This window comes from Caretta caretta, chromosome 8 (assembly GCF_965140235.1).
Source record: "Caretta caretta isolate rCarCar2 chromosome 8, rCarCar1.hap1, whole genome shotgun sequence".
In the NCBI taxonomy this organism is placed as follows: Eukaryota; Metazoa; Chordata; order Testudines; family Cheloniidae; genus Caretta; species Caretta caretta.
The window spans coordinates 94,715,598-94,727,654 of record NC_134213.1 but is presented as its reverse complement, the minus strand read 5'-3'; the positions used below and the strand labels follow the sequence as shown (position 1 = coordinate 94,727,654).

General features: G+C 41.7%; 1 protein-coding gene across 19 annotated transcripts in view; it reads right to left on the bottom strand.

The window, feature by feature from the left end:
* DAB1 (DAB adaptor protein 1) overlaps positions 1 to 12,057 on the bottom strand; it is a 697,001-nt gene that overhangs the window by 225,331 nt on the left and 459,613 nt on the right. For 11 of the 19 annotated variants that reach the window (XM_075131817.1, XM_048860469.2, XM_048860465.2 and 8 more), the window contains one exon: positions 5,391 to 5,503. The exons of the other annotated variants lie outside the window; for them this stretch is intronic. In XM_075131817.1, coding sequence (XP_074987918.1) covers positions 5,391 to 5,409 — 19 coding nt within the window. In that variant the 5' untranslated portion in view covers positions 5,410 to 5,503. Of the gene's footprint in view, positions 1 to 5,390; positions 5,504 to 12,057 lie in introns of those variants that run through there. 19 annotated transcript variants of the gene reach the window in all.

Here is a 12,057-nt window from a genome sequence, read left to right as displayed (position 1 = left end):
TAAATTGCAATGTGGCAGAGGAATAGGCCTTTCTCCTGAAGAGGTCCAGGCGTTTCCAATCCCTATCATAGGGGGTGGATCTCATTTGGTGCCAGTGGCCCCAGGAGTTTACGGCGTCTACGCCGACAGAATTAGGGGAAGCGTGAGAAAAATGAATTCCATCTCCTTAGCTGGGACGTAATATTTTATATTGGCCTGTTTACACATAGGTATCACAGATCCTGGGGTTTTGTCATATAGCCTTGGCTGGGTCCAGAAGGGCCTCATTGATAGGGCCTCACTCATATTCTGGAGCACGAGGAAAAGTGCAGGATGTTGAGGAGATTGTGATGAATATCTGCGGTGTGTTTGCCACCCTTTTTGCCAAGTCCTGGAAGAGCCAGAAATCATTGGCTAAGGATGGGGCGGGGGGGCATCACTGCCTCATCTGGAGAGGAGGAAAATATGTTAGTTCTTGGTGTAACTTCCTCCTCTACTCTGCCCTCCTGTTCCTCCATGATTTCCTCTGGAGTTTCAGAGGCTCTGGATGCCATGGCAGAGGGAAAACATCTCACAGGCTCACAGTGAGTCAGGCTGGAAGCCTGGCAAGTGTAGGTTCAATATGCCATCCAGGGATCCAAATAGGGCCAATGAGATGGTGGATAGAGTCTGATGGTGGTGCCCATGGCTGGCCAAACCATTGTGGTGGCAGAACAAGTTGAGGATATGTATGTGGAGCCTGTTGATAACGGGAGGGAGCATGGGAGGAGTGGTAAGAGATGACGTTCTCTCTCTCACTGTCTGAGTCACCACTAGAAAGCGGAGAGGCATGGCAGGGTACTGAAGAAGTTTCCCATGTTTGGAGAAGACCTGGTACCAAAGGGGAGACTCTTGTATATCAGATACCCTGAGCTCTCTCAAGTACTGGAACTCCTGTGGTGCCGACCAATCCGCTGGTAATATAGAGGGAGTCAGGGATTTCACCCGCACCCAACACTCCGGGGCTGGATGGGTCACAGTTGACGGTACCCAAGGTACAACGTGTACCAGCAGCATCTTCTTAACACTGTGCTCCCTGCTCCTGTTTTTGTTCACTGGTACCACTGGCACAGTGCCTGTGCCCATCAGGTCTTTGGGTGCCTCAACGGTATGTGCTGCTCCAGATCCTCATAAGCTACGGTACTGTGCTTGGACTGTCTCACTATCAAGGGTATGGATGATACCAAGTGTGCCAGTGATCTTTTACAGCTAACTCAGTGCTCACTCTGGGGGCTCACAGTTCTCTTTCAGATGTCTTACAAGAGGGGTCCGCAGCTTATTTCTTCAACTCATAGTCCCTGGATGTTGATGGATGTTGGGAAGATTCCTGGGTGAATCTTGGCACGGATCCAGGGAAAGCGGAAGGGCTGCATCCATCAGGATGATCTTCTGCCTCAATTTCCTGTCCTTTCGAGACCTGGATTTAAGTTGCTGAAAGAGACCACACTTCTGCAGAATATGGCCTCCCCCAAGGCAATGAATGCAGTGGGAGTGTTTATCTGCTACAGGGATGGACTCCTTACAAGTGAGGCACTTCTTGATGCCCAGTGAACCGGGCATACCCCACCGTGGGAAGGGGTCCCCAACAAAAGGGGGAAAATAAAAGGGCTTTTGTTTTTTGAAGAGAAAATAAGGAAAAAACTAAAACTCAGTCTGAAGGGGCTAACTAGCTACTAAAAATGCTAATAAAAAAAAGAGAAAAACAAACCATTGCAAACGGACTGCTAATGGCTCCATCTCCAGCCAGGAGCAGTTTAGAAGGAACTGGGGAGGGTTAGCCTGCGCATGCTGGTTAGCCTCATGATGGGGTACAAGGGCAGACAGTGCATGGTGGGCCAAATGGCCACTGCTACCAAAGTTCTCCAATCAGCAGCGCAAGCACACCTACAGTGAAGCATCCGTAGGACAGATACTCAAATAAATGACCCACCCACTTACCTAGACAGACAGGTTCCTGTAAGTCATCATATAAGGGAGAGGTTCTGAATTTCAATATGCAGTATTGGATGTGTTTTAAATATATGGTGTACCTATGCTCCTAAATGACACCCATTTATTCAATAGCATACAGTACGTACTCTTCAACATATATTTATTTAGGTACTGTGTTTGAGACTTTCAAAGTAGTGTAGAGGAGTTAGCCACACATCTTCCATTAAAATTCACTGGGCTAAATGCAGGGCTAAATCGCTTGCATGGCTTTAAAAATCTCAACCTGTACAGTTGGGGTTTTGATAAAATACATATGAGCTACACAGTGTATGGTATGTACACAATTACACAATCTGCTGTACTGCACGCTTTAGTGCTGTATTCTTAAATGATCATGTGAATTTTGAGGTAATAACTAATTCTGATTTCTGCTATATACTTAAATTATCCATGTATTGATAAAAGGGTGTTTTAATACGATCAAAGAGACTTCTCTTAAAAATGTTCACTGTGTCCTTGAAGAAATCCATACTCTAAACAAGCATCCCACCTGGGTATCACACTCTCTCATTAGGGATAACACCCACAGCTGCAAATATGTGCATTTTTAAAAAATGTGTAGACATTACATTAGTTGGAAGAAGGCCCTTAGGGCTCCAAAATATGGAAAGTAATTTATTTATCTTTAATTCACCCAATCTAAAACATTCCCAACACTAAATAATTACCTTTCAATATGATGATTAAAATAGCTATTTTTATTCTAAGGGCTTGTCTTCACTATCAGCATAAGTCGACCTAAGTTACACTACTCCAGCTATGTGAATAACGTAGCTGGAGTCGACATAGCTCAGGTCGACTTAACATAGTGTCTTCACTGCGCTGCATTGATAGGAGATGCTCTACGGTTGACTTACCTTACTCTTCTCGGGGAGGTGGAATACCGGAGTTGACCAGAGAGTGCTCTGCCATTGATTTAACGGGTCTAGTAAGACCTGCTAAATCAACACCCGATGCATCAATTGCAGCAGTGAAGACAAGTCCTCAGTCTATCTAGGGAAGTTGTTAGGGCTGTTATCAATCTGCGTGTTTCCTTACAGTGCACCAAAAGTGTATGCTTTAACATTTCTCTCTCAAATGAAATTGTATGTGTTGCCTTTCTGATGTTATTATGAAGACCAACACTTACTTGCAATAGCACGAACCATTTTACTAGTGGCGGATAGCATTATCTGAAGAATAATCTAAGGTGTGTTGAAACTCCAGAGCCTCAATAACTTATCTTCAATCTCATTACTGGAAAAATGAGCCTGGAAAATTATTCTCATTTATATGATATTGCTCTACTTTGCAAATGTGACATGCATCTCCAACCCTTATCTAAGATTCTCTGACTAGTAATGTAACTTCTCAGATTAGCCACTGAAACAGTACAGTATCAGCACACCATGGATTATTCATTGCAGAATGCTATTCACAGTGAATAAGACGGTCCGTGCTATTGGAGGTAAAGAAAGAACCAAATGACCTATTTTTCATTTGAAAGCCAGTACAAGGCAGATAAGAAGGAACAAGCATTTATATACTGTGCATATCCATAAACATTGTACAAAACCATATAAACTATATTTGTTTTATGTAGTCTCATCATTTCCGTGTTCTCCTCATCTGTTTGTTGCGTCCACCTATTGTCTCTCATCTTAGACTGTAAGGTCTTTGGGGCAGGGACCATATCTTTGTAATGTATTTGTGCAGATTCAACCAGAAAGGGGTCCTGATCCATGACTTAAGTCCACAGGCAATACCAGATACAAATAATAACTGTTATTACTCAGACTTACCCTCACACCCACAATTAGATACATCAATGAGAATCTTCAGCAAAGATAAGGGAAGCTCACTTATATGCTCACAGCCTGAAGAGGAGAGTGAACAGAGAAGCCTGCAATTCCCACTGAATCAAGTGCAACTCAAAGAGCCCCTTTATGCCAACTGGAAAAGGGGCTGGAGTACATAAACTGGCACAGCTCCATTGACTTCAGTGGAGCTACTGTGATTTACACCAGAGAAAGATCGGTCCTGTTGTATAGAATTCCTTCATTCACTCAGTTAAATCACGTTTGTCAGCAATTACATAGCTCTAATGTGTGCATAAAGCTATTCTGGGCCTGTTGATTACCGGGACATCCACGCCAACACAGTGAAATAGAAAGATACAAAGCAAGTAACTCAAGTGCTAAAAAAAAAAGTTATGCATTTGATGTGTATGCTTGATCTCTGGCTAAATAAAACATAGTAGCAAGTCATGCTTCTACCAAAACACCATCTAAAGTTCTAGTGTGTGACTAAACTAGTTGCTGTTCTCCGAATTTCATCCTAGGCAGCATTTCTTCTCAGTTTTATTCTGGAACAATACAATTCAAAATAAAACTCAACACGTTAAGTGGTAAAGATAGAAGAATAGGCTGAGCTTCGGAAAAGTTTATTTTTCTTTCTCTGAAATACAGCACTACTTCTGTGCGTACGCTAGCCGCAGCACTGGTTTATTTCAGTGCTCTGTAAAAATTACCAGTCTTGGGAGAAAACCTTCAACTCCGCTTGGTGTTCCTCCTCACAGTGCCAGCGAAAGCATCAGCCCTTCTTAGACAACCCATAAAAAGCAGCAGTGCAAATCCTGCCAACTCCTACTCGATGTCCTACTTGCGTGATTTGTTATTACCCAGTGCAGCAACACCTTTTACAAATATCAATTTGCTCACTGCACAGATTCTAGAGACCACAGTGTAAAAGCAAAGGCTCCCTTCACATTATCTGTTTGTCTTCTGTGCCAAGAAACTGCTTCCTCTCTCTGTCGCTAATAAACTTTTCTTATTGTGGTTCATCTTAAAAATGAATCATCATAAATTTGAAAATACAAATCTTTGGTCAACTCTGTGGTGAGAATTCATTTATTATGAGACCACATGATGCAGAGCTATGCCTTTTATCTGAACAGGGCATATTTTTTCACTTTGTTTTGATTCCACATTTGAAAATTGGTCCCATCTATTCTTCACCAGACCCAAAACTTTACTGATTTGTTCACTGAAACATTAAATGCCAACTAGAAGCCAGGCAGACAAATAAAATCATTTACCAGTTTAATGTCTGGAGTTTCTTGTCTAAGGAAAGAGAAGTACAGTTTTAGGAGTGATGAGAATCCACATCTGAGATCAAAATCAATTAGCTTTAATCCTTTTGATCCTTAGCTCAAGCTGAAAGTCAAAAGACTTCCTACACTGGTTAATTTTTAGATGTAATTTTAGAAAATGGTTGACTTTTCTGATTTTGAAAGGGCATTACATCCTTCATGCATTGACCAGACTCAGGTTATGCATTGATTGTGATCAGTGATTTTCTGCATCACTTGCTAGTGAGGGAAAAACAGGCCATATACTTACATTCCCCATAATGCATCATTTTCTCTCTAAACAGTGGCAGCAAACAGGCACATCCAATACTGTATTACTTTCTTCTCTCATTCATGACGATGTCACACCCAGGCACTGTGATTCTGAAAAAGAAGCATTTCCCAGGTTCTAAGGATAGAGGTACCCCAACCAATCCATCATGATTTGTGTGCTAATGATAGACTCATGCATAAGCAGTGAGAGGCAGCAGGCATGAAAAGAAGTGAATCAACTGTCAACGGTTGTGATCTGAAGGACTGCAAGGCTGTGATTAGAATTTTCAATCAGGGCTTCCACAATTCATCATGCTACCAAGGAAAGAACATTTTTATAGGCATGTTCCTTCATCAGTCCTTTCTGCTATTAGCATAACAAGTTCTAGGGCACACACAAAAAATGTATCAGATCTTGCTGCCTTACAGTTAAAAGCATGTATATTTGAATCTTTAGAGAGAAGAGAGTAAAAGACATTTGAGGGCAGCGTAACTATCATTTCCTGTTTGCATACACAAAACTGAAATAAGATGCTCTATACATAGTACAGCATTTCAGCTGAAATAAAGCAAAATGCATGCTTCTCCCTCCACACACATCCTTCTGCTGCAGTCATGTTTCTAGACAGCTATGTTGAAAGTACCTCAGAATGTTTGATCTCGCTGCCGTTGGGGGATATCAAGAAGAATACAATCTACCAGAAATCCTTATTCAGAACTTGTTTACATGCTCTATGCAACTCTGAGAAATGCAAGGACAGAGTTCTTCACAAAGAAAGCACACTCATAGCCTAACTACACAAAACTGCTTTCAGTATCCAATGTAGTCAGACCAAAGCCATACTTCTCAAAATAAAAAAAGGGTTGCCACGCTAATTCAGAGTGTGTGTATATAAATTCACAGTAACCATTGGTAGGGTCTAATTTTGAGTCAGTACTTGGAATACTAATGCAAACTATGTTCCATTTAGAGAAGAGAAGGATGATTGTGTGATTTAGAAGGTCTGGATTCAATTTCCAGCTCTCTCTATGACCTTGGGCAAATCATTTAATCTCTTGGTGCCTCAGTTCTCCATCTGTAAAATGGAATATCTCCCTACTGCACACAAGAGTTGTAAGAATGAATTCATTAATCTGTGAGGCATTCCAGTACTGTGATGATGGACATCAAGAGAAGACCATAACCCTGCACTAAGATTTGGGCTGATCGATGCTTGTGTGCCCATGGAGGCCTTCTGACTTCAGCAGGGTGCCATGTAGTATAATGATCTGTCTGAGTGGATCTCACTGCAGAGTCAGTGTCTAAGAATCTAAATAGGTAGGGAGATAACCAAAGATCAGCCATTTACTAATGCATGCAAATAAAGCATTAAGTTTTAAGCTGAAATTTTCACATTAAATCACAAGTAACATATATTAAAAACACTTTATGCATGTATATAATTAATGCCTTTAAGATCTTGCCCTCATTTGGAAACATGAAAAGACACTAGGCATTTTTTTAAAGTTACAAACAATTAATAAAATAAAGCCGTTTATTTCAAATAGCTAACTGGAATCATTTAATCTTAAAATGGAGGCAAAAAATCATTTTTCTACACAACATCTAATTTAAAAATATTGCAACAGTATTCATACAGCAAACTGATGCACATGAATTAAAACACTGAAGAGTCTATTTTCCCTCTTGGTCAACGTACCGGAATTCCTTTGAGATCTACATGTGTTAAGCATATGAATTAGGGAGAAACTTTCCCACTTGGATATGATTGCTGCTTGTCTCCAAACCCCAACAAATATGTTTTTGATCATATTTTTATTTCAGCTTGCAGTCAGCAGATACTCTTTAAATTGTTACTTGGGCATGTCTGTGTCTTGGTTTGATTCTTGACTGTGTTAATTTCTTACGGAACAATAATTTGTGAAAGCATAGATTTTTATAGGTAGATGTTTCAGAATTATTAATCATTAAAAGCTTTTTATGTGCTAATTTCTAAATCATTTTTTTACTGGTTATCATGTTAAAACTATAATGTCTTAATTGTTTTTCCATTGAGGAAGAAATTAACAGATACTGCAAATTATCTGGCCTTGGTCCTGCAATGACTCAATGTGGGCAATCTCTTTTGCCCACACTGAATCCCGCTGTAAGCGAAACAGGAAGCTCTAGTTGGGCACAGGAGATCCAACCTCATAGAGCTCATTACAGGACTGAGGTCTTAGAAGGGAGGGTAGGGGGGAAACACAGCTATAGTAGGATATGCTGGACACCTAGAAAGAAGAACTGTTTACATCAGCTAAAAGGTCAGCCTGTCTGACATCTCTCCGTGGATGTCTAGCCACCAGCTCAAACTCAATATGGCTAAAATAGAGCTCCTAATCTTTACCCTAAGCCTTTCCCTGCCACCTCTTTTCTTGATCACTGTGGACAACCCCACCATCCTGCCTGCAACTCAGGCCCATAACCTGGGTGTATCTTTGTCTTGGTCTTCTCTCTCGGTACTCACATGCAGCCTGTCTAAATCTTACAGATTAAATTTTTGCACAACATCTCTAAAATACAGCCTTTCCTATCCATCCTCACTTCTAAAACTCTCATCCAGGCTCTCATCTCACATCTCGAGTATTGCAACATCCTCTGGCCTTGACAACTGCAATCTTGCCACACCCATATCCATTCAGAATGCTGCTGCAAAAAAACACTGTCTTAGCCAGTTGCTTTGATCATCTCACTCCCTCTCTTTGAATCCCTCCACTGCCCTTCCTTCTCTACTGGATCAAGCATAAAATGCTTGTCTTCACTTTCACGGCCTTTCATGGCCTATGCCAACCGTATACCTATCATTCACTATTGAAATGTCGATTCTCACCTCCCACTGGCCAATGATGCCAGCTCACTTGTGAAATACTTGAGAATGCACCTTTGTGCTTTCTCTCTTGCTGTCCCTCACACCTTATAAGCATCCACAAAGCTACCTCATTATCATCCTTCAAATCCCTCCTCAAACCTTTCCTTTGCCATAATGCCTATAAAAAACATGACAGTGGTTAAGCCACAGGTGTGCCGAGACTACTGCCTAGCATACTGACCAATACTGTTTCATTGCTTCCTTCTTCTCCCCCATCTGTCTGTATCCATCTGTTGTCTCTTATCTTATATGAGATTTTAAGCTCTTTGGGCAAGGATTTTTGTTCCGTCTTTGTATGGCACCTAGCATAATGTAGTTCTGATCCATGACTGGGGCTCCTAGGTGCTACAAAAATACAAATAAACAAATAAATAAATAAATAAATAAATGTTTGCGACACATCTGCATTCTAACACCCACGACTAAAACCTTGCAGACATGTTCAAGACATTGTTAAGAATCATTTCAACCTGATTTCATCCTACAAATCTCAAATCTAATCTCCATTCCAGACACGATAAAAAAATGGAAAATGGCCTAAAAATTGAATCTCTATTTCCATTCATTGTAAAACAACACTTATAGAGAAAACACACTATAGATACAACAAATCCTCTCCTTTTGGTAATCCTTACTCGTAATCTTCTAGGGACCTATTTTCACTTTTCCCTTGGCATTCACATCTCTCAGCATTTGCCAACTGCTGCAGATCATTTCACCCAGTGAGCGGCTGTATATTCAGCTATTTATTCAGGGAAGATAGCATTAAAAATGTATGAGTGTGAACTGCCACGAAAGAGGAGGTTTGGACTTCAACACATTTTAACATCGGTTCCAGTATAGGTCACATGTAAAGCACCTAGAGGTTCATTTTTAGCCATTACTCCTGAGGGAATTCTGCGCCAAAAATATAAAAATTATGGACACCATATTGCAAAATCCTGCAAATTGTATTTGTGAATAAATAAACATGGCTCCAGCATGGCAGTTGGGAGCACAGGCCACTAGCTGCATTAAGATGGGAGATCACCCTGAAGGCCCCACCTCCCCCAGGACAGGGACTCGGCAGTGAAGCTGCACCTGACTCTGACACAGTGCACAGGCTGGGCCTGCCCCAGAAACACCCCAGGGCCTTGCCTCTCTGTGCCAGGCAGACCAGGTGTGGGTAGGCAGGATCCAAGTGTGTAGGGGCTTAGTGTAAGGGGATCTAGGTGTGGGGTGAGAGGTTTATGTGTGGGGCAATCTGGGTGTGGGTGGCTCAGTGTGAGATCTAGATGCACAGGGGCTCGTTGGCGGGTTCCAGGTGTGGGCAATGGGACTCTGCAGGGGATCCAGGTTAAGGTGGTTGGGGCTCAGCAGGGGGGGTCTGGGTGTGGGGAGATGGGGGCCCAGATGCTGGGGGAGTGGGGCTTGATGGGGTGGGGGTCTGGGTGTGGGGGCTCAGCAAAGGGGTCCAGGTGTATGGGGGGCAGGGCTTGTCAGGTGAAGGTTCAATGGGCCTGCTTAATGGGGAAGCCCCTGCTGCTACTGAGGGGATGCCGCATGCTGGGCTCCTCTTTATCCCGCGATTCCCCTAACCCCTTTTCTTCTCCATCCCCCTCCCCTCACTCCCACATTCCCCTCTCCCTGCCCTTTCCACCCCCCCACAAGTAAGCCATAGAAAGAAATCATTGTAGGCCACTGTAGATACCCATGTACATTTATTATGGGCTATTTAAACAGCTAGATAAATAACTGCTAATGTATATTTTATTTAGCTAGTTAATGTTAATAAACACACACGCATATCTACAATGAGGTGATTCAGCATAAAATATCTATGGCCAAGCCCAGTAAGGTCATTGAAACTAACCCAGCAGCAGTTCCACCGACACAGAAGACAGGCTGGCTTGCCAGAGTGGGCCAAGTAACACAATACACTAACATGTTTTAAAACAACTCTCTGCGCTGGGGAGTTGTGGGGCAGTCCAGAAGAAAGGAGACCAGGAAAAGAGCTCTTTGAAATGAGCTTCGTATTCCCTGTTATCCCCAGCTACCTGTCCAGCATCTCTTCCCTCTCTTCCTCCCTCCCCCACTTCCCTCATGATCACCGGTGTGTGACCACACACCCTGCCACTGTTCCTGCTGCCTCTTGGTCTGGGAGAGAGCACGCTTGCACAGCTGAAAAGTAGGAGATGGACAGGTCTCAGCAACCCGGATGCTCATCAAAATAAATATGAATTCGTATTCCCCTGTGTGTGCCTCTATTATCCTAAATTTGAGAGAAGAATATTCCCCTTGTCTGAGCTCTAGATTGGACCCTGTGAGACAAGAAGTCATCTGAGAGACACTGAAAAAGACCCCACTCCAATCAATGTATTTTATGGAAAGATCCTCTAATGTATTTCTGTTTTTCACAGGTGGCTGCATTCCAGCTGTGTTTAATTGTATACAACTTGTGAAACGATTGTAACAACTTCAATCCTGAAGTAACAAGAACATAAAATAGGCCAGACCTTAGTAGGCTTGCCCAAGTAAACCAATCCTGATAAACAGATTGCATCACTCTTCAAAAATGGTGACCACTGTTGAGCAAAGATTTTTAGTGTCTTCTGGAGGTTTAAAATACCAGAAGGGCCTAATCTGTTTGCTTCCTGAAGACTTCACACCACTTTTAGGAGCTCAGGAGCCTTTAGCATTGTGAAAATAAATAAATCTCACCACTGGAGAAACTGCATATGAAGTTAAAGTTTCATACAAATATCACATAATCATCAGTGTTCACTGTTTTCAGTGTGTGGGGGGGAAGAGAGGCAGTTTCCACAGGTGAAAAACTGATAAAGACCAAAAAATGTGGCTATAGTTACTAAATGGACAAAGTTAACCCTCAAAAAAGTTAGGAGAAATGCAGTTTTATCCCTTGTGAAATCTCCTGATGTTGGCAGTGAAAACCAGTATTTACTGTCTGACCTCCCTGCCCCCACAAAAAAAAATATCACAAATAAATATCAGGCTTGCAAATAAATACTTACGAAGTGGTCATATAAAACTGTCAGTGGTTTCTCTAGGATTTGTTCTTTAGCTAAGAACCACACCATTAGCATTTCCAAATACACTAAATACAAAGAGACTCAGGCCTCCTGTTCTGGCATGTAAGTAAGACTTTGACACATTTGTCTGGCAGCCAACATTACAATTTACATGTACTAGAAAGCAACATATAAGGGTCCTGTTTATGATTAAAATATTTCAAACTACAAGTACAAGACAACCTGCTGCTGATAAAGAACTTGCAGTGCCCTTCCTCTGAATTTTTGTATACTTCATATGCAGTTCTTTTGCAGTCAAAGTGTTTTAACAAAAATGATTCTTGCCTTATTCTTTGTCTAACCTTAACAGAACCCTGATATCATGTAAGTTTCAGAACGACTATATACACTGTGGATAGTAAGTCATTTTCAAGTATGCTAGCATTCTCAAAAAGTATTTTGATTTGCATCTATGACCTTTACAGCTAATGACTGATCTGTGCATCTTAGTTACAAAAACAGATACCCTCATTTCACCTTATGTTCCTGTCCCCTTTATGTTCCTTAAAACAAATAAATCAGTATGTTACCTGATTTAAGTACCTAACTGCCAGTCATTTTGCTCTTTCCCTTTTCTCCCTCAGTCCAGCCTCCATAACCTCAGTGATGAAGAGTGGTGGTTAAATTTTAACGATATGTAGCACCCAGAGTGATAAGCTAAGTTATGTAGCACCCAGAGTGATAAGCT